Below are 23,687 nucleotides of genomic sequence, written 5' to 3'. Positions count from 1 at the left end.
AAGCTCATTTATATTTAAATATGGATGTATTAATATTAATTAAGCATACACTTAAAATATAGGAGGGATGCATTTTTTTTTCCAGAAGGTGATTTCTTTCCAAGGTCAGTACAAAGAGTCTATTTTAAACAAATACTATATAAAGTAAAGCAGGGCACCATAACACTTACCAAAAGATACAACAGACCCATGCTTACAACGATTTTCAGAATCTCATTTTGGGAGACTCCTGGTGCTTTCAGTAAGTGATCCAAGAGTAAGACTTTACAAAACATTAAGCTCAGACTCTTAATTTACTTAGTTTTCCAGGGGAATGGGTGGCAGGTGATCTTAGAAAAACCTTTTATAGGGAGCTATTAACCATATTTTAAATGACGGAATGTGATATTCTTCCCTTTCGTGTTAAGTATCTGCAGAAGAAAGGTGAAGGTGTTGGGATTAACCTCTGTGGCTAACTGCCCAGAAGATGAGAGCCCCCCTCCCCTAAATAACTGTTTCTGTGGGCGCCTGGGGGGCTCAGTCGGTTAAGCGTCCGACTCTTGGTTTCAGCTCAGGTCATGATCTCACGGTTCGTGAGTTCAACCCCTGCATCAGGCTCTGCACTGATAGTGCCCGGTTGGGATTCTCCCTCCCTCCCTCTCTCTCTCTCTCTCTCCTTCCCCTGCTCACTCTCCCTGTCTCTCAAAATAAATAAACTTCAAAAACTTTCAAAGAAAGAATAAATAACTGTTCTGGGATGGAGCTGCTCAGACAGGGACCACATTTCCCTTACATGTCAGATGGTTCATGTGACTGAATTTCAGCAAGGGAATGTGGGTTTAAGTGACTGTTCCTCTTCTAGGCCCGCGTCTTTGGGTTCTTCCACCCTCTCTAACTTACAGTCTGCCCACTGGATGTTGATGCCACGTCCGTCTTGAAAGCTTTCCCACCAACCCCTCCCTCATCACCACCCGCTGGCTGTAACTTGGGCAAGAAATAATTTTAATGTTCATTTATTTTTGAGACAGGGACAGAGCATGAACGGGGGAGGGGCAGAGAGAGAGGGAGACACAGAATCGAAAAGCAGGCCACTAGGCTGCGAACCGTCAGCCCAGAGCCCCACGCGGGGCTCGAACTCACGGACCGCGGGATCGTGACCTGAGCCGAAGTCGGACGCTTAACCGACGGAGCCACCCAGGCGCCCCTAAGAAATAATTTTAAATGTCAGTTAACCTACTCACTGACATTTGGGGTTACAGCAGATATTCATTCAGGTCAAGTGTAGCCATTTGGCAAAAAGAAAAAAAGGGCATTTTTCGAATACCGTTTTCATATAATAACTAACTAAAGTGTAGTGTGTTGTGGCTACAGAAGATTGAGCGGTGGTCTAAAGCTGCCTGATGGCCTTCAGGTCCCCTCTTGGGCATGCACCTATGACCATGCACCGTGAGCAGATATCGACGCACTCCTCTGGCGAGCGCGGCCCTGAGGTCGGCCCTGCCCGGAATAGAAGATGCAGGTTTGCAGGGACACGATCGGCCACGGGTCTTTTACCCGTGAGTGGATTCAGCAGAGTCCCACATTCCTGGGCTCAAAGATTCCGCTGAGTTCGTCTTAACGTTAAACGGGAAAAGACAGTGGTGTTCTCCAGATGGCTCGGTTGAGTTTTCTTTTCAGAAAAGGGTTCCTCTTCGTTGCCTAGTTACCAGCTGGCGTGGCCTGGGCCACGTGAATTGGAGGAAAACAGAGAAGAATGGGCAAATGAGCAAATACTGGTCTCCTCGGTGAGGCCCTTGGGCACACAGGCAACATCGCTTCATCCTTGCATCTCCTCTGAAGCGCTTATAATTATCCCCTTTGAATTCATATCTGCAAACTTAGGTAATACACGGAAGTTCAGTGATCGGACCAGCGCTATAAAATGAAATTTTTAAGCCCAAGAGTGCCTGCCTCACAAGCATACAATCCTCCTACCGTATGACGCGCCTGTAAACACACGCTCAACAAGTGAGCATTTATTGAGTAACTACTACGTGCCCAGCACTGTTTCAAAGGCCTTGAATAAATTAATCCTATCGCCCTCACGAAAACCCTATGAGGCAGGTATTATTATTGTTCTCCTTTTACAGATCAGGAAACGAAGGCACAGAGGGTTTGAAGAGCTTTCCCCCAGTGACAGCATATAAACAGTGAATTCACAAGTCCGGTCCCGGAGCCCACAGTTTTCAACCCCTGAGCCACAAAAGGCCTCTGGTCTCTCCCCTCCTTGCACTGGTAAGAAATGAGAGATCTGAACGTTAAATGGCTTGCTCTCCTGCAGCAGCGTTAGTAACAGAGCAAATCTTAGGTCTGCTCTACGTCAGTCAGGTACAGGGCCACCTATGTGCATTCCTGCTTGCCAGAAATCCAGAGGTAATTTAGACGTGACCTCTGTGTCTAGACAAAGCTTAAAGCTTTTACAGATGGATCACCTCATGAGAGAACTACTTAGAGGGCTAAGGGAAGAATTGTCTAAAATGGAAAAATTCAATTGCAAAATAAAACAACAGTATGTGAAGCTAGGGAAGGTGGAGGGAGTACGGGGCAAGCCTGTGGAAGGTTGGCGACGTTCTATTCTTTGCCCCGGTTTATGGCGGCACAGGTGTTCGCTTTGGGATAATTCATTGACTATATGTTTATGTCTCATCCACTCTTCTGTATGTGTGTATATTTCATAATCAAAAGGCTATAAAAGACAAAGAAAAGCGTTAACTAAGGGTATTAGGGATGGAATACGAAAATTAATATTAGACCCATCCAAAATGTTTAATCTTTTGGGTAAAGGTCTAAAGGTGTCATGAAAGATCTAAGTTTTTGCAACTTAGGACTTTTGTAACGAGTTAATGGTTCTGTTTCATATTTGAGCCGTACAGCAATCCCTGCTCTCTGTAGTAAAGAAAGTGTATTAATTAAATGCTTGTTTTACTATTTTTTAAGGTCTATTTATTTTTGAGAGAGAGAGAGAGAGAAAGCCTGCCTGCACGTGCACGAGGGGCAGAGAGAGAGGGAGACAGAAGATCAGCTGTCAGCACAGAGCCCGACGTGAGCCTGGAACTCACCAACCACGGGATCATGACCTGAGCTGAAGTCGGATGCCTAACCGACTGAGCCACCCAGGCACCCCTCACTTTTTAAAAATTAGTATCTTAGGGGCGCCTGATCTCATGGTTCCCAAGTTCGAGCCCCGGGTCGGGCCCTGCGCTGGCAGCTTAGAGCCTGGAGGCTGCTTCGGATTCTGTGTCTCCCTCTCTGTCTTCCCCTCCCCTGCTCGCGCTCTGTCTCTCTCCCTCTCAAAAGGAAATAAACATTAAAAACATAAAAAAATAAAATAAAATAACAATTACCATCTTAAATTAGCATTACTACCTGTATAGCCATACCGTCAGTTGTAGAATCACAAGTGAGTAACAGCTCAACTTGGAACCGAGGCATGTATCCCCCAGAATAACGGGATGGCTTAGGGGCACCGAGTGTCTCTGCTGTAGTTCAAGTGTGTATTCTGTTTCCTCTGAGAGCGGCTTGTTTTACTTTCTATTTGCTTACTAAGAAACTTGTTGGCAGGTTCCAATCAGGGTAGCCCAACATTTGCCAACAGAAACATGGCAGGATTCAGTGTGTATTTCCTGTTAAGTACGAATGCCAGTTTGAGCCAAATAGAAAAACAAGTCTTTCTACTGGAAGGCAATTTGTAAGAATTTGCCTGAGCAAGGCAACCGTTTTAAGATAAGGGAATGGGCAAAGTTTAGCAAGAATAAAAAATTAGATATTTTGTTTTCTCTGAATGCTGCTAGGAAGATGAACCTTCTCACTGCTTCTCAGGAGGTTGAAAAGTATCAAGGAAAAGCTCTTAGTTGCAATGAGTTTGCATGTGTCTTGATGAGACAGGAGGACGAGCCTTGGGCAACGTGAGCCCCTCCATGCCCAACAACGTCTGCCAAACTTATTCTGGAATCCGGAGGATGGTGGAAAGGAAAGGTTCTGTTTTGCTGAGCAGAAATACAGCATAGAGAGTAGCAAAGGGTTAGCTGCTCTGAACCAAGGCTTCTATTCCTCGAGCTGTCAACTCGGCTCTTGGAGAGCTTGGAGCCTTCCAAATCTGGAAAATAAAAGCTGTGCTGTGGGCTTCAGGTTGTCTTTGTTACTCAGACAGCTGCTAATCGTCCTGCTGTGTTTGGAACCAAGGAGACAATGCTGTAACATTTAGCTTTCTGACATGCGAAGCATCTAGATCAGTCCCCTATTAAAGATGTATTAATCACAAAGACTCTAAAAGCCAGGAAGATAGATGCGCCCAGTAAATCTTCTGCTCTCGCCTTTTACTTTCCACACTCAGGTTTCTACATTTACAGGCAGACATGAAACTGACCAATAAAAGGCCTTGTTCATGACTTTATATCAGATGCCCGATGATTTCCTACCCCTGAAAAGCCTTTCAGAAAGAGGTAAGACATTGATCATTCCGCTAAAAGAGTCGTCTGTTTCAATAAATAGATCCACTGTGACTGTTGTCATCTTGACTTTGTAAGTGCGATAACTGATTCAGGAGTGTGGCTTTCTTTGCCCCTTGCTACGGGGACATCCAAATAATGTGTGTAGTTAAAAAAAAAAAAAGAGTTATTTGATAAACTTCAGGGAACAAAATTTTACTACTCCTAGTACTACCAGTACTAATTAGCATCACTACTACTCATGCTAGTTCTCCTAATAATACGAATAATACCTGGCCTCCAAGTCAGGCCAGATTACCCTCAGGTCAAGGCTCCTAGTGAGAGTGAATAAATGGTAGCTTATTCTGGACTCAGACACCTGGAACAATGGAAAGAGTATGTGCTGGATGAAGCCTCGGAACCCTGTGTACTGAAATTTATTGTTAATAAAAGGTCTCAAAGTTACTTCTCCACCTTGGTCTTCATTTCACAAGAGCATTGAAGACAGACTTGCCACATTCTCCATAGCATGTGTTACGACTGGGTGACCTGGTGATCAACCCCAAAACAAAGAAAAAATTGAAAGAATAGAAACAAAGAGACTGCCTGATATTATCATAGAGGCCCAGAATGCAATTTTCTTTCTTTCTTCCTTACATAGAATCTTCATAGGAGGCATCCAATCACCATAATACGAGAGGAAGAGAAAAACCTCAACACACGAGGTTCCTAGACCTACAGAAAAGCAGCATTAGCCATTCTGAGTTATTGTAAATCTTTTGAAATTAGATTGCTACTTTTTTTTTTTTATTTCTGAGGCTAATGGAACCCATAAGAGACAAGTACAATATTTGTGAGGTGCCAGGTTGGTGCCAGCTCAAGGCCCTGAATTCCTTGGCTTTCGCTGGACTCTGAATATATCATGAATAACTCCTTCCCCATCACCGGCTCAGTGACAGTCCACCATCTTCCAAATTGAAAGAGTAGGAAGTCAATTAGTGTCACTTACGATGTGAACACCTGTCGACTAAGACCTGGACTGAGACCAATTTCATTACCACAGCCACTCAATGGCTGCCAGATGGTCAGGACTTGGACCACTTATGATGTAGTCCAGATTCAAGGAGGTGACCTAAAGACGGAAAGGTCTAGAGTCCCATTAGTCATCTCCTGAGCCATCCAATTCCCCAGCACATATACAATTGGAATAGGATACCTATTTTTCCTAATGGTCATTTAAAAAGACCACATGAGCTGCTAAAAAAAAAAAAAAAAGCAAGCTATGGTAACCTAAAATTGAGGATATTAGCTCCTTAAATAGTAAGCATCCTCACCAACCATGGTCATTTTAAAATCCAAAACTACTGGGTAATAACTCAATGTCCTTTTCTCTAATTGCAGTTCAAAACACATGGACAGAGCAGGAACAAACACACACACACACACACACACAAATGAAAAATATTTGACAAAGAATAAAGTGGAGCAAGAAATTATAAGCTACAGATTATCACTGACAGGGTAAGATAGATAGGCAGAGGGTACATTTCAATACAATTTTGGTCACGAATCTATGTGTACTGTGCTACTTGGAATTTTTCCAAGTCCAAATGTTGCTTGGCTTAAACAACGAGGGCTAAATGATGAGAAATGATGGCCATGGATGATAAAGTAGAGTGTTGCAGGTGGAAGAGACAGAGAGAGAGACTGAGAGACAGAGATTGAGAGGGAGGGAGGGAGAGAGAAACGGGAAGAAACCCAACCCTGAGACTCTCCATTTTATTCCCAGTTGGCTTCATACACGGAAGTCTGAGAAAGGTCTGAATACAGGGAAATCAAATATTCAGGGGCCAATATCCATAAGCCATAGAATGAATGATGAGGAGCTGGTTTTTAGTACTACTTAGGGAAAGCTTTGTTTCCTTGTAGCCAGATCTTTCTTGCCCAGTTTCTCGGTCGCTACAGAGACAAGCACAAAGTGACTGGTTAGTGGAGAGAAGCGACAGAGACCTTTGGGTTAAATTACAACCAGCACTTTTGGAAAATGCTTCATACACAAATGGTCACCACATGCTATGCTCTCAAAACTAGGGCCACGAAATGATATTCTTACAGCCCTCATATTTGAAACCCTATCTTTTTGGCAATTGTCGTAAAAGCTATGATCGAGGTTAGAGAAAGGAGCATAATTTATGAGAAGGAATTTTAAGCTTGGGAATTTGCAACCATAGAATTAATGTTTTTTTTAATATTGGGGTATCAGCCAGAAACTAAATTGTATGTGCCAGATAGTTTAAACTCCTACAGGCATTATAAGACCGAAGCTGAAACAGCGGACCTATTAAATTTTAAAATGTGATTAAGGCCAATAGATGTCTCCAACTGGATCTGTGTCTGAGAATTCAAGATAACTTCTGTAGTCTTAAAGAATAACAAAGAATGAATTAGGAAATCTCTCATTGTTTTAGGGCTTGAATTTTGTTTTCTTTCTTCTCTTTTTCTTTTTTAACTAGGAGGTTTCACAGCATCTCACCAGGACCCCTCTTTAACAGAACTTGCTGAGGTGTGAAATTCAGTATTACTGGCCCCACCCAGGAGTCACTCTGTAAATCCCAAAAGGACCTCATTAGAACAACACATCACCTAGAAAGAGTCCCACAGCATGGTCTCCAAGAAAGACAGTGGAGCAGGGCGCCAGCACACTACAGGCACTTTCCCGAAACTATTTCATGTCCTTCTGAAACAGGAAGGGAAGAGAGAGGATGGAGAGAAAGAGAAAAAGCTATCATCCGAAGCACGCGTACAATGAAGGTTATACTCTTGAAGAGTTTACAGTGAGATTTAAAGGGCTTCTCGTCTGTCATTCTTCCCCAGACAATACCCTCTTATATTACACAAAGATCCTTTAAATATGTCACCAGCCTCTTCGAGCCACACCTGAATTAGATGGCTACTCGCCATTGGTGTCTGCGATGAGGGCTGCGTACACAATTTATGCTTTTTAAGTTCTATGACACTAATTTTCCCAGGCTGCTATTCTGCCATGTTTGTACTCCCTGCTTTCGGTGGAAAACAAAGCAACAAGAATCCCAATTACATACTGTAATGATAATCACCACCCCGATGTTAAAATGGGGAGAAACGAGCTGATGTTAGTTTCGCGAATTCTCAAGTCTCCTAAAGGGTCCTCCTGGGAAGATTCCCCAAATCAGGCTCTGCTAGAGCCCTGTAGGATTCGGTGAGTTTCCGTGCAAATAAGGGCTACACCAACAACTCTTCAGATCATCTCAATTTTTCAGATGGAAAAAAAAAAATGGTCGTGATCATCTTGGAAAGTGGAGGGAACACTTGAATAAGCTTTCAGCTAGTTGCATATTCAAAATCTCTAGCCTGTTTATATGTGTGCCTCTGGCTTTGATGCAGGAACGTGGAAGAAGCTGTGCTCTCTGCCCACCTGGACACTTTCTATGCTCAAAATACACCCTTAGTATGCTAAAAAAATAAATTAGGGTTGATTCAAGAGGCAGATTGACAGCTTGCAGTATGTTATCTAGAAAATAGCAACCCTCCGGGGAGCCATTGTGAGCTTGCCCCATTCAGTGCTTGTGCTAATCGATGGATCTCACCCAAGTGAGCTCATTGGTGGCAGTCCCTATTTAATACCCACTGAGAAGTCGCAGTCACATTTTTGTCTCGTTGGGATGCACACATCACCATCAAAAGGTTCCTAGATAAGAAGTTTTTAAAAATCATCCACCCCAGAGCCTTCATTAAAGAGGCTTTTTTTTTTTGACAGTGAGCATCCCACTGCCTGAGAAATTCATACACCGAGCTTATCATTTGGAAGATGCCAGGCAAAGAGAAGTGGCCCACCCTCTCCTCCCTCCCTCTCCCTCTCCTTCCAAGAGGGATCACAAAATAAAACAAATATTTCAAATCATTGTCATTTACCCAGAAGATATTTTGGGTAGATTGGGTTTTAGAAAGGTAGTCCTCGTGCCTTGTAATTAAAAAAAAAACAAACAAAAAACAAAAAAAACAAAAACACAAAAACACAAAAACAAAAACAAAAAAAACCCAGATGGTTCAGGAGAGCCACAAAGAGTTCCTTTAGCACGAGCTGGCCAACTTCTCAGAATAGAGGAAGAAGGAATTTAATGCAAGGTTCTGTTTCTTCAGTTCTGTGCCTGTATTGATGGCCATTTTGCTGACCGATCAGCCAAATTCCCACAGCGCTCCGGGTACCAGCCTTCACACGTGAGATCCAATCATTAGTGACATTCTCCAACGAAGCCAGGGTGGTCCCCAGGGAAGTGGCCACACTGATGTGTGACACACCTCTCTTTTCTGTCACTGTAGTTCTGGGGCAGCCCATGGAATCTTTTTCATTCTTCCGGCACAGGCCAAGGAGGAAGGAGTACGGCTGTGTGTGTTGGGCGCAAAAGGTGGATGCTAGGGGAAGACCTTCTTAAAAAGAGCTATTTTTAGGGCGCCTGGGTGGCTCAGACAGTTAAGCGTCTGACTCTCGGTTTCGGCCCGGGTCACGATCTCACAGCTTCATGGGTTTGAGCCCCACTTCGGGCTTTGTGCTGGCAGTGTAGAGCCTGCTCGGGATTCTCTCTCTCTGCCCCTTCCCCACTTGTGCTCTCTCTGTCTCTCTCTCAAAATAAGTGAATTTTTTTTAAAGCTATTTTTAACACTGATGGATAGAGTTGAGGCTTGCTTATCTTGACTCATTAAAATGTAAAACCTAAAAAAAGAAAGAAAAAGAAAATCTTCCCAAGTCTTCACCTGAAGACAACATCTGGAATACTCTCTTGCTGTACACCCACGTGAAAACGGCACGCAGACGCTGACGTGCGGGGAAGGCTCTGTACGGCGGGGGTAATCTGGACACACATTTTAATGAGTCCCTGTAGATTTAAGATCTCTCCATGCAAGATTAGTCCTGCAGCACAGCTCTTGGTTTTCCTGGTGTTTAAAGGAAAAAACCCTTTAAAGATATTAGTAGGGGGCTAATGGGAGGTTTGATAAAGTTTCTCTGGATCTTTTTATTAATGTTCAATGCAAACTAGACTCTAGGGTCTCTCCTAGCTCCTCGGAGGAGGTAGTCATTAATTGAGCCAGTTGGAGTGATACCTCATCAATGTAGAAGCCCACCTAAAACCTTTGCTAGTCCTGCGCTGTTCATTTCTCATCTCAGCCAGGCACTTATTTTTCAAATCTCTTGATGGCTTCTCCAGAGGGTGCAAAGGCGGTGTTCGTGTTCGAAGTAATAAGCACAGCACTGAGAAATGAAAAACGAATCAGAATGAGGATGTCAAGTGTTTAGGGTGAATGCCGGAGAATGGATTTGCCTTCACACACACACACACACACACACACACACACACACGTATGTGAATATGGACATTTATGTAAGAGTGAAGGGATGGCAGTGGGAAAAAAGGTGTCCTCAGTCTTGGGTGTAAATAAAACTTTCATTTTCTTAGAGGGAAACCAGTTGACTGTTGAACAGCATGGGTTTGAACTGAGAAGGTTCACTTATATGTGGATTGTTTTCCATACAAGACTGTCCTATAAATGTATCTTCCCTTCCTTATGAATTCCTTAATAACATTTACTTTTCCCTAGCTTACTTTATCGTAAGAGTATAGCATATCAGATACATAACAGACAAAATAAGTGTTAATCGCTTGTTTATGTTATTGGAAGGCTTCTGGCCACCAGTAGGCTATTAGTAGTTAACTTTTGGGAGTCAAAAGTTGTATGTGGACATTTGACAGTATAGGGGTTGATGTCCTTCACCCCTGCAGTGTCTGAGAGTCAACTGTACCAACACCTTTTTTAAAATGCAACACAATTTTTATATATACAGTAATTACTAGTAGGCTCAATACACACTATTTGTCTATGCTGTTCAGTCAGCCTTGAAGCTGGATAATTTAGTTAGGTTCTTTTATTTTTTTTTCTCCCCATCAGGACTTGTGGCACCCACCCTGAGCATAAATTCATGGACCCTGGTGCCACACAAAAGAAGCTGTGTACCACTATACATCTCCTGGATTGTTTTATTCTTTTTTTAAATTTTTTTTAACATTTATTCATTTTTTAAGAGACAGAGACAGAGATACGAGAGAGAAAGGGAGACACAGATCCAAAGCAGGCTCCAGGCTCTGAGCTGTCAGCCCAGAGCCCAACACGGGGCTCGAACTCACGAACCGTGAGATCATGACCTGAGCCGAAGCCGGATGCCCAACCGACTGAGCCACCCAGGCGCCCCAAGTTTGTTTTATTGTTAGTTATGATCACAATTAGTGAGTATGTTTAATAATTATAAAGGCGGCAACAATATTCAGTAGACATGAAATTATTTTATGTATAACATTAGAATCAAGCGACTGTTCCCTTTCTTAAAAAAATAAAAATGTGCTGCATGTTTTAAAATGTACATTTCCTGGGTGCCTGGGTGGCTCAGTCAGTTAAGCATCCCACTTTGGCTCAGGTCATGATCTCACAGTCCGTGAGTTCGAGCCCCGCGTCGGGCTCTGTGCTGACAGCTCAGAGCCTGGAGCCTGTTTCAGATTCTGTGTCTCCCTCTCTCTCTGCCCCTCCCCCATTCATGCTCTGTCCCTCTCTGTCTCAAAAATAAATAAGCATTAAAAATTTTTTTTTTAAATAAAAAAATAAAATGTACATTTCCTAGGCATTGTGATGTAAACCAGGAGCCCATAGGAGGATCTGGGCTGTTAATGAGAAAACCATAGCCTGGCTTCTCTGAAGCCCATTGTGTGCCTGGTTCGGGCCTGTAATTACTCATGCACAGAAAGGACTCTAACCAGCTTCCACTCAGAAGTCCTAAGGATTACATACCAACCACTGAGGACTCGCAAACAACTTCCCAGCAAAATCTCTCAACAGAATTGCTCTACAGCTTGTTTAAAGAATTTTAAAAATGGGTCTTGAGAAAGATTTCCGACTTAACATTCAACTAGTTTCATCGCGTGTTTTTCCTCTAACTTTCTTAGGAGTTAGAAAAATAGAACATGATTTACAAGAGATCAAAGGCAAATGAGAGATCATCTCCACGAAGGGCCAAGGTATAAGAGAGCGTCTATGACTATTTAAGAAGGAAATCGCTGTCAGCATCTAGCAACCCAACAGTGCTCGGAATGCATATTTTCGAGAAAACTGAACATCGCCTGATCAGAACACTCAAGCAGGTTCTACATTATACCTTTAAACCTGAGGGTCACTGGGAAAAATGTCTGTGGTACAGGAGAGTGAAGGTATGCTTGAAATTCTACCTGATTCCCTGAGATCTTGTTTATGTAGCCCAAACCTCTGCAATGGAAGGGGTCTTGCCAATTAGGAAAATTGTCTCGAATGTGAGATTAATCTCAATGTTAATCCACCACAACCTTGACCAGGGTGGTTTCTGACAAATGACACCAGCATGTCAACACCTTCCCAACCTCCTTCCTGACTGGTCCTCTTTCTCGATTTAGTACTCCAGAGCAGGGATCGGCAAACCTTTTCCCACAAAGAGTGAGATGGTTAATATACACGCGGTATGGGCCACTCCCTCTCTTGAAACTACCCAGCTCTGCTCTTGCCCCGTGAAAGCCGTCTCAGGCAGTCCGCCAACGAATGAGTGGGGCTTCGTTCCCGCAAAACTTCTTTACGAACACAGAAAACTGAATTTTATATAATTTCCCAGTGTTGCAAAATATTCTTCTTCTTTTGGTTATTTTCAACCCTTTTGAAATAGAAAAAACATTTTTAGTGGGTTATATACACCACCTGGGAGACGATGGAGATTTGGCCCCTGGCTTTTGGTTTGCCAACCTCAAGGGCACTAACAGAAAAGTCAGACATCTATGCTTCAAAAATATCAACAGAACTTCCCCCTTGCTCCTCTCGCTTCTCAAACTTACAGAAAAGCGTCAATTCTGGTCACGTCCTATTTGGCTTAATATTCCATCACCATTCTCCAAGTCGCCAGGGGTGTGCTTTCTGCCTGTTACTTTGATTGCGAACCACACTTGAGGCCACTCCCATGCTGCCCCTCACGCCTAACTGTGGCCAGCACCATTCCAGAACGACTTTGCTCTCCAAGGCCTTTTCACACCGGGCCAAACTGGCCTTCCTGATCTCTCTCCCTTCTTCCTATTCCTTCCTACCCTTGGTTGCCATCACACAATGGCCCCATTACCTGACATCTGTGTTCATTTCACCCTAGTCAGGGGCAGAATTATACACACTGAAGCGAAAGAAGTTTGCACAGGTCCTTTCCAAAGCTCCGTTCTTCATTTGATATGTGCACTTTTGTAGGATATGTTTGAAATCGCACAAAAATTGTCTAAGCCTCAGACCCCACAAAGTCTGGTGCCACCATTCCTGGAGCACATTTCCTAGCTCAATTGCTCTAAGATGTTTCTGTTTCTCCCACCGTCTCCTTGAAGCCTTCCCCTTACCATGTAGAAGACAGGTAGCAATTATACCCAGTGGGGATGAGAATTCCCACTGTTCTCCATTATCCTACTCAAATAACATAATCTGTCTAATTAAAAGATGACAGAGAAAGAAAGAATGGGAACTTGCCAGTTGAGTAATAAAAGACAGTATGCCTCTTGTACTCAGTTATTTTCTTTTCTCTACTCATTATTTTGGTTTGATTAAATTTATCACTACTTGAGAAAGAATTCATTGATTGTTTTTGGCTATAAATAAACGTGTTAAGTGACAAACAGGACTTGAGTATCTGCTATGGACTTGTGCGGTGGCATTAATGTCGAGGTGTCCTGTCATTTTATTGGTGATGCGGTGGGTTCTGTTTTTGTTTCTGTTTTGCTTTTTCAGTCTTCTTGATCGTCCATCCTAGAGAACAAGGCTAGTATGACGAGGAGCACCAGTTCATGCAATGGCAAGGCAACTGGGATTCTTTCACAAGGGCCCCCAAAGGGCTGTTTATAACCCTCTAAGAGCAGCGTTGGAAGGATTATGTTCCTGGCATGGAGCAGTGGAAACGAGCAGAGACAGGCTGGCGATGGAACCCTTGGAAAGTCGGAATTTCTATGCAGCCATGAAATCTCCTTTTCAAATGTATATCACTAGAGTTTCTCTGTCTCGGCACCATGGGCATTTCGAACCAGATAATTCTTCATTGTGGGGGCGGTCCTACGCATGATGGGGTGTTTAGCACGTGTTTCACCCACGAACTGTAATGGCGCTCCCACCTGCGACAGCCAGAAAGATCTCCAGGCATCGCCAAATGTCCAGGGCGGCGTATGGAAGAACCATACTCGAGAGGCAGCTAGCTTACCGTGTTGCCCTTCCAAGGAAATACCTTGGTAGGTGTGAGTTTGGAGGGGTAGAGAGAAGGCAGGATTCAGGCGCACCCTGCTGATTCTGCGGAAGCATTTTTTGGAATTTCCCCCATCCTTGGAATTGCCTTGGGAGCCCATTCCTGAACATCCTGTGGGAATAAGCCCGACTTCTTCATGCCCATAACTCATGGCTGTATTCTCGGAATCACAGACTTTTGGAATTAGAAAAGATCTTAGAGATCAGCTAGGTTCAAATAATTATGCAATCCACCAAATATCTGAACTCCTCCAAACTCAGTGTGTTAAAGATGTTTGTCACTGGGACACTGCAGCTGTGCTGACAAGAGGTTACCAGATGCCATTTCATCGTCAAGGATTTAGAAGAGTATCTCATGCAAAGGAAAAATCAGAGTTGTGATCACTGGGGCGCCTGGCCAGCTCAGTCTGTAGAGCATAATGACTCTTGACCTCGGTCGGGGCGTCGTGAGTTTGAGCCCCGTGTTGGGTGTAGAGTTTACTTAAAGAAACAAAGAAACAATCAAATAAATAAATGTGCCACAGCTCGCTGTGCCAGGTGCAACTGGGGGTTAGGAGGGAATGAATACTACCCATAGCAGTTCGTAACGATGTAAAACAGACGAAAACAACCTTGAGTACGATTCGGGATTCGGCCGCAGAACTAAAAGACACTGGGGGGGGGGAGCGGGGCTTGGAGGGGGTGTGAGACGGTGCAAGCTGACTCTGAGATCTTCAGATCTACTGCTGGCTGCCATCTCAGCATGTCTTTTTGCAAAAAGGTTCACAGCTCGGTTGCTTGGCCAGGAAAAGGAAAAACCCTTGTTTCCTTTATACAGCCTCTCTCTCTCCTGGCGACACATCCTGTATTCATTTGCCCGAGATGGTCCACTTGAGTAAAAGTAAACCAGAGGAAAGCCATTTGGAAAACAAATCACCCGGCCGTCTCCGTATTCCCTTTTCATAAACACCAGAACCATCTTCTCCTAAACAAAACACGCAACAGTTGCCACAGGATGTTTGATGGAGGAAGGGACAGGTTCAGTTTTCCCGGGGACTCTCACTTTGTTCCTTTTGGACTGTAATGCAGGGAAGTGTCGGGAGGGAGGAGTTGACTTTTCCTGGTCTGTTCTTCTCCTACCGGGGGACTTCCGCGGGAGCTTCCCACCCTCACCCTCTTCCCGGCCTCTCCTTCCCACTCTTGGCATGGGGTGGGGGTGGGGATGAATTCTGTCACGGAAATCTGCTGTCTGACACCCTCCCACCTGCACAGAGTGGACAACCTCGGGGGCACAGGCTTGATCCTTGAGCCAGACCGTCTGGGTGACACTGGGCAAGTGTCTTTAAGGCCCTGGAAATAAAGCTCACATCCTTCAATCAGATGGTCGGCAATAAAGCTGACATCCTGAGCTCCGGGGGTCTGGTCCCCAGTGTCAATCGGGTTTGAATTCAGGAGGGGAGGAAGAGCATCTTGTTAGTTACTTCTTAAGACCCCAACAATAGGACCTGGGTGAGAATGATTTAAATAACCATGTGAGAACACCAGCCCATTCACACCACATTCCACAACTAAAGGATCAAAGGCCGGTCAGACCTACCTTTCTGGTGCCCAGATACTGGTCGCCTAAAAGGGGAGAATGCCAGGCTGAATACAGGGATGCTATTAATTATCCAATAATGGTAAAAGAAAGCAACTTTGTCCTTTCAGGAGCAGGGAGGGTGCTCGCTGGTTTCAGGTACTGGCCCTGACGTTAGCTCGGGTGAGTCAGGCCACCTTCCTGAACCTGTTCAGCTCTGAGCGTCTCAGAGGTCCTGGTGACAAAACCAGGTATCTAAGGAAGGCCCGTAGTGTTTGTTGTGGTCGTTAAATAAGTGACTGATGAGAGAAAGAACCCTGTGAAAACAAGGCAGAACAGGCGAGCCCCTAAACCGGGGCTTTCAGGTGGTAAATGCTAATATGCATTTATTCTATGGATTCCTTACAGAATGAGCCATCATTGCCTACAGGGGTCCCTAAGGAATTGAGTTGAATGAAATGATAGGAATGACTGCAATTAGAATATAATTGTGTGTACGTAAATACGCTTAGGGGAGCTTTGATAGAGTTTACGGTGGCCACATTCACCCAGAATTTTGGCCTGCGTTATTAATTTGCCCTACTATGAAGAACGGGTTTGTTAATCAAAGATAAACTATTCCGCTGATATCGAATTAGGGAACTCCAGATCCTGTAATGAGGCAGTGCTTCGCACATACACAACTCTCTGCTAAGCGAAAGCTTTCTGGCTGGCCACATAGGAGGTCTCCTTATTGAAAGATTTATTTTTAATTTTGAACAGCTTCCCAGCATTACCCTTCATGAAAATTAAAAGAGGGAGCTGGAAGTTTGTCCTGTTCAGCGAACCGCCCGGCGGGTCTGCTCACCACGGCAGAGAAAACCTCACCGTGTCAGAGGAATTCCCCCGTCCCCCCCCCCCCCCGCCCCTTCTGCTAGATCGAAAAGAATTACACCTACATTTTTAATAAAACTTAGACTTTCTTCCCCTCCCTCTCTCGTATTGTTTTTGCACGTTTTCTTCTTTCGGAGGCTTTTTAGCCTGCCTTCTTTGCACTCCTTGGGCCTTCTGGCCTGGTCGGAGCTGACATAATCCCTTGGCCCGCATTCTTACGTATACAGAGAGTCATAGGGGTCCCCCCACAAAATCTGTGGGAGCCAAGCCTGTCCTCAGCATGTCTCCCAATGGCTATTCTCGGCCAAAGAGAATGACTTCACCTTGTACAGCTGAGGCCTCAAAAAGTCCCTTCCTACTTTTAAATCAGTTAAGAACACAAAGTAGCGATGTGTCTGAGGATACGCCACGCCTCGGCCGAACATAAGAATATTGATTGAATCATAAACCAGATTCCCCAGCGGGCGCAGAGAGGCTGGCCCCGTCTAACTAGAGACAGCAGTAGCACCAATATGTTCCCCGGGATCCACGGGCAATATTTCCAAAAAAGAACCAATAAAAAGCTGGCAAAGACAGAGTACTTGCGATGCTATCAAAACCTCCTAAATCACACCAGTCTTTGTAGAAAAGTAAAGCCGATCACCGCTAACCGTGTTCAACACCCGAAAGCGCAGAAATAAAAGACCAGAGCAAAAGCAGACGATCTGTTCACACCACGTATTTTACAAGACGGGTCACATCTGTACACTTGAAGCTACTTTCCGGTAAGATTCGCCATTCGAGCCCCAGTTCAAAACCCCCACCCGAGTCGTAACTTTGTATTTATTCTAGAGAGTTCAGGGCAAGGGGGAAAATAATGGCTTTGGAGTGGGATGCTGGAATACTTTTCACTACAGGATCAATTAATACAGATATATTTGACTTAACTATTGAGTGCACTTACTGAAACATTCATTTGAGAGGGAAGTACAGTAAGAGGTGATAGGACTGCTTGGCAATTTACAATCCTTTTCGGGCGAAGTTTGTTGTTCTTAAGGGCCTCATGAAAGGATAAGCTATCGCTCTTTTTTTTTTTTTTTCTTCCTATTCCCCTTTAACTCGCCAGAAATAAATAACAGGGAGCCAGCAATGTGAAGCAGGTGGCAGAGACCCAGGATGGAAAATTAGCTGGAGAAAGCGTGAAAACGTTTGCAAGGGATGAGCGGGAACCAGTGGGTCAGGAGCTGCAATTTACAAACCCAGATTCGGCTTTGCTCTTTGAAACATTTTATAGATATTCGAGACTTTGTAACAGTTCTGCAATGAACTCCGCAGAAACTCTTCTTGAACAGAGAATGTCTTCAAGTCGGCTGAATTAGAAGAGGAAAGTGATGCGGAAAATGGGGTAAATGCACTCTCCCCCCACGTGTCAATTATGGATTCACCTAGCAAAGGGGCTGCAAACCTACTATGTGTCTTGAGGAAAATTCTGCCAAACCACACAGAGAGAGCTGCCCATTAATCTCTTCACCATCCACAGATTTACCTGATGACTCTAGTAGAGGCAGGTATACATTTTTTTTTTTTTAATTCAAACAAGATCAAAACATAGCCACTGATGCTTTTGTTGGAAAAGACAGCACATGCCAATATGGTGCTCTGCATTGGTAAAAAGCAATTTTATAAGCCAAAATAATCTGTTAAATGCTCTGATGTCCAACCATGGGCCTTGTGATCAAAATGGCTGATATGAATCCCTGACAAGAGAAGTCCAGCATGGAGTGACCCATCTCACCGACTGTCATCCCCTTTCAATCAGACAGCGTCTTTTAATCTCATGTGATGGTCACCACTTAGCATAGGGCATGCTATGCAGTTGGGTGTCCAAAACAGTATTGGTGAACAAATGATCATTCTTCTAAGAATCTTTTGTATTACAAGGCAGCTTGCAGGATTATAATCAGATCCATGGGGTTCCACTTTAATTGCAGAAGTCAAAGTTAATTCATGGATACCTACATAAGCCCTTTATCTCTGTACATTTATTTTTTTATTTTTTTAACTTTTGAAAATTTTTTTTTATTTTTGACAAAGGGAGAGAGAGAGAATGGGGGGGGGCAGAGAGAGAGGGAGACACAGAATCTGAAGCAGACTCCAGGCTCTGAGGTGTCAGCACACAGCCCAATGAGGGGCTCAAACCCACGGACTATGACATCACAACCCGAGCCAAAGTCAGACACTCAACTGACTGAGCCAGCCGAGTGCCCCCTCTCTCTATTTATATCATACAATAAAGTAGATCGGATTCCTACCTGCTTGGTTGGTTGTCACGGTGACAGACACCGACTGGTCCGGGCTGGGGTTATACTTGGACACCCCATTCACGGCCCAGATTTCGAATGTATAATTGGTGTGAGCCAGGAGGTCAGTGATGGAAACTTTGGTGGTCTTCAGGCCATTCTGCTGGGGGGTATAGTGGACCCCACTTCCACAGGGTCGGCACTTGCTGGAATCACCAGCCCCACATCTCTTGCACACCACATTGTAGGAGATGTCCTGGCGACCACCTGTGTTCTGAGGGCTGCTCCATTCCAAGTTCACGGACGTCTCATTGACGTTTGAGATCAAGTTGAGGGGAGCAGATGGTGGGCCTGGAGAAGGAAAAAAAAAACACACACACACACATACATTATCACACCAAGAACTTGAACTATCCTTTCGGAATCTCTCCAAATTTCTATTATTCTCTGCAGCGATGGGAAGTAAGGTGGGCCCATGTGGCAAAGAAAGCAGGAAGCCAATCAAGCCAGCGAGGAAAAAAAAAAAAAAGAAAAATCTTTTAAAAAAAGCACACCGTGAAAGAAGGCTGCTACATCGGTAACACTGACTGCTATCCTGAGACGGCGTGCATCTCGACATCAACATCAAACACGTTCCAAGTCCAGGCTTCTCTTTGAAGCGGCAGAAAAAGAAGATAGAACTTATCTGGTTTTTATCTCACCATCTGCAAACAGGCACATATGAGCCTGATTCAAGTTCCCAGGGCTAGTGTGGGACCCTGGTAGAGTAAGAGTTATGTGCCACTTCTGAAGATAAATCGGGATTCCTAAGTGCAGCGCGTCCTCAATGCGGAATAAAATTAACCGAATCGTATAGACACGCTTCTTCAGCCCAGCACGGCAGTTGGGAGTTAAGCTCGTCCTAGGTAATTAGTAGGAACTCGTGTAACCTGGTTGCAGCGATGTCAAAGGTAGAGTCGTTGGGAGATCCCAGCTTGGGGCAGGGATCGTGCAAAGGCTCTCAGGCCCCACGTCCTGCCCTTCAGCTAGCCAAGGCTGGACCAGGCCCTTTTGAGCTTACTCATTCCCACTGACATCAAAGAGTTTGTGAAACATGAACGGTGGTGGTGGCTGTTTGGAAACAGAACAACTGACCGCAAACAACATAGTGGTTGGTTTTAAAGATAGCAATAAAAAATAATAATAATAATAATAATAATAAGACTAGAGAGCCATGACGAACCCCCTTGTTTCTTGCCGGAGATTAGTCTACGTGCCAAAGAGTTGCAACGCAAACTGCCTTCAAGGAGAAGAATCTGGGTGGGAGAAGGGAGGGGATATTCCTGGACTGAGCCAGTACCAAAGGCTGGAAAGATATCTGCCCCACTCTGATGCCAAATACCTCCTCAAAGGGACATGTGGAAAGTCCTCTCTTCCTTTCTCTTCCCCATTTTGGTCTTCCAAGAAAAGAACCAGAGTGAGTTTTAATGGAAATTTCAGGTTTCTGGCTCACTCTATCTCTTCTAATGTATTTGCACTGAACTGCTTTAAGGGAAATGTGACCATGTTCCTCAGGAAAAGGAAGTTAACTGGAGGCCTGTGTGAACTGGGAAGAAGCTTTATCTAGTCAACCACAAAGGACTGCGTTGTTCCAAAGTAACCACGGGGACAAAATCGAACGAGGCAACCTACTAATAAGGAGTCATACCCAATATTTATTACTCAGCTCATGCTGTTGGACTGCTAAAGGATCTTGGTGGTAATGCTGAAAAGGGGTTAATCCAGGGCTTCCCGATCTCCCCTCGAGACTAATTATCAACAGCCTCTCTTAATTTTGAGATCTAGGCCCCGTCCAGTGTCGTAAAATTTGTTCTTAAAAGTAAGAGTACCCCCACAGAAGTCTGCAGAAGGAAAATATGAATTTCTTTCTTGCTGAGGTTTCATATTTATAGCTATGGTCCTTAGCTTAGTGACTGGAATATAATAAAGGTAAATAAGTGGTTTTTGAATACGTGAACAGTTATTTAAAATCATAGTGTCCTGGAGACAGACAGGAAGTTAAAGCTGATTTGGCCAAACAAATAACCTCATTTTAAAAAGACGAGGGAATTGAGATCCAGTAAGTGGACCTGATAATACTGAAATTCCATGCGACTTCATTAGTGACAGAGTCGGACTAAAATCCAAAAGTCCTAACTCCCACTCCGGGGTTATTTCCACTCCGTTATGTGGCTCCCCATACAGGTGTAGTAACAACAAAAGCAGTAGTCTCGGCCAAAGTTTAAGAGGTAAAGGTAAAAAGGGAGGGTGTATCGTCAATCCTGTTCAAATTTCATGGATGCTTGCCACCACGGTGAAATCCACTAGTAGTCTGCAGCTAAAACTGACCGCAGCTCGGTTTATACAATGGGTCAGCCACTGGCTCTTACTTTGCTATGACTTCCAGGGTTAAATACGAGTGACTCTTAAATCCATTAACCTCCTTGCCAAGGTTCCTGACCCACTTTCACATGGGAAAATGTGACACAATGAATCAAGCAATGCAGAAGCAAAAAGTCAGTAATTAGTATGTAGGACGGGGCATGGCAGTGTCTAAACAGAGAAGAAATGGAGCAGAAAACTAAATGGTCACAGGACTCAGAGATATAACACTGCCCCATGGGAAAGAAAGGAAAACAAAACAAAACAAAAAAAAAGATGCTGCAGGATTTCAAAATGGAGGGCTGGGCCCCAAACAAGTGGTGGCCTGGAACAGGCTTCTTTGGGCACCGATTCTTAAAGAAGACCCTGCGGTGGATGCTAACGGGAAGACAGAGGACTAGGCAAGTTCAAGTTCAATGATGCCTCCATGAATGGTTTGGTGAATTGTACTGCATATGTTTTGTTTTGCTGCCATAGGGAGTGATGTTATATGGGCTTAAAAATTGGACTATGGTAGAGTTTTATTTTGTGGGTTTTTCTAGGGGTGAGGGGTAGCAGATAGAAAAATGCCCACCCAGTACGATAATCACGGTGTTCTGCAAAGGCCTGGGAAAGAGTGCATGCTTTATAAATTAAAATCATAACGGTGGTTGTATTTTGTTTGCAGGATCGTGGTTTTCTTTCTTTCTTTGTTTTTAAACTCATGTCCATTGAAAGATGGTAAGTATATTTCCATTTACAAGGAGGTGCCCTCTTTCCTCAGAAAAGAAAGTATTCTCAAGACAAGAAAGTATACGCTTTAATACAACCCAAAACTCCATCCAGATCCAACAGTAATACCTAATATTAATAGTAGCACCTTAACACAATTTACCTGTAGAGATGGCTATAATGAAAAGAAAATAACATTCTGAGTAACATGGGCTGTCTCAGTAAATACAAGGCATCCAGAAGGAAAAAAAAAAAAACACATAACTCAGATCATCTTGTCTTCTGTTTACACGAAGTAGTGTATCTGGATATTTGGGAACCATTAAGTTTCTGACAAGGGATTTTGCCTGTCTCACCATAAACAGGTCAACTTGCAAGCAAGTCTCCAATTACAAATATGAGATCTGTGGGGCACCTGGGTGGCACAGTCGGTTAAGCGTCCGACTTCAGCCAGGTCACGATCTCGCGGTCCGTGAGTTCGAGCCCCGCGTCGGGCTCTGGGCTGATGGCTCAGAGCCTGGAGCCTGTTTCCGATTCTGTGTCTCCCTCTCTCTCTGCCCCTCCCCCGTTCATGCTCTGTCTCTCTCTGTCCCAAAAATAAATAAACGTTGAAAAAAAATTCTTTAAAAAAAACAAATATGAGATCTGTAACAAAACACGGTAATCATACTCTTTGTTTAAATTTTCTAGTCTCCCTATTGAGATCGCACCTACTAAGTACCTAGCCTCAGGTAGCTTATAGGTCATTATACCTTACAGGGTCTTGTCCTTTTATCCTTTCCAAAACTACCCACTACTAGCCCTTATGTAGTACCGTCAGCAATCCTGCTTATGGCATCGTCCCACCGTACAGGTCACGTTTATTTCTCTGTCTAACTTTGGACCATGTGACGGGGTCTTGCTGTTCAGACATACGCTGCGTTATCTGTTTCTGTCACCGGTCTATGTACTCCCCAAGAGAGCTGATGTCGTCATCGTTTCCCAGTGTCTACCCTGATTCCCACTTCAGAATAAGCACAGTAAACGTTTGAGGAGTTGACAAATGAATGAATGGCTGGATGGCAAACTAACAAAGTCCTGCAATGCACTTGAGGCCCCCTACCTACAGTGTGTGAATACAGCCCTCCCTGAGCTAAAGCTGGGAGTCAGTTCTTACACACAGACTCATTAGCATTAAGCCCTGGAGAGGGGTATCTCAATATACCTCGCTTAATTCAAGTCCCCCTGTTCTACACTTTAAAAATACTTTGCAAAAAGGAAGTAGGGCTGTACATCATATCTTAGTGATTACTTCCGTTGGGAGGGATTGTGGACTCATTCACATGCTTATTGTTTGTTGCCTGCTCTCGAAGACAAAGGGAAAGACAAATCAGACTCATTTTGATGCTTTCCTGGATACCTGAAGAAGGAAAGGGCAGGAAATCAGGGGGAAGGAAAAGACTAAAGGAAGCTAAATATGGATGATGTGAGCAGGAGGAGGTATAGTGCAGGCCCTGGACTCACTCTCATTTTTTATATCTCCATTACCAGCCCAGCATGGCCGGGAGCTTAAAATGTGGACTCCATGGGGTGCCTGGCTGGCTCCGTAGATCATGCAACTCTTGATCTCAGGGGTTGGAAGTTCGAACCCCACGTTGAGTGTAGAGATCACTTAAAAACAAAATCTTAAAAAGATAAATTAAAAAAAAAATATGTGAGCTCCCTCAATCAAAGTTTTGTTAATTTAGGACTGGTTATTACGACTTTCTTTCTCCATCTTGGTTCCAGTCGATGGTTTATTTGGTTCAGAAGCTGTGGGCAATTTTATACCTGAAGAAAGTTAAGTTTTACATTTTCAAAGGTAGGCTGGCATTTTCCTTAGTAGCCTTTCTAGAACCACAGTTTCCTGTACGTTTTATGTTTACCATCAACATTAAGACATTTTTAAATACAAGTCAATCAAATGCTGGAGTGTCGGTAGGGGGAAATAAATGTACTTCCTTTACATTTTTTTTAACTTCTTTGGAATTCATGTATATAAGTCCCTCCACGAATGGAGGTAGAATGTTAAACTCTTTT

The 23,687-nt window shown here is 43.9% G+C and overlaps 1 protein-coding gene across 1 annotated transcript in view; it reads right to left on the bottom strand.

Annotated features, from left to right (window-relative positions):
* The window catches only part of EPHA4 (EPH receptor A4), a 143,155-nt gene that overhangs the window by 37,234 nt on the left and 82,234 nt on the right, over positions 1–23,687 (bottom strand). The window contains exon 5 of the mRNA XM_047084238.1: positions 18,531–18,869. Coding sequence (XP_046940194.1) covers positions 18,531–18,869 — 339 coding nt within the window. The remainder of the gene's footprint in view (positions 1–18,530; positions 18,870–23,687) is intronic.

Source organism: Lynx rufus, unplaced genomic scaffold (assembly GCF_022079265.1).
Source record: "Lynx rufus isolate CCGP_SWC_20201006 ecotype Redwood Valley unplaced genomic scaffold, mLynRuf1.p SCAF_2, whole genome shotgun sequence".
Taxonomy (NCBI): Eukaryota; Metazoa; Chordata; class Mammalia; order Carnivora; family Felidae; genus Lynx; species Lynx rufus.
Note: the sequence above shows the minus strand (reverse complement) of the source record. Positions and strands in the feature narration are given on the sequence as shown.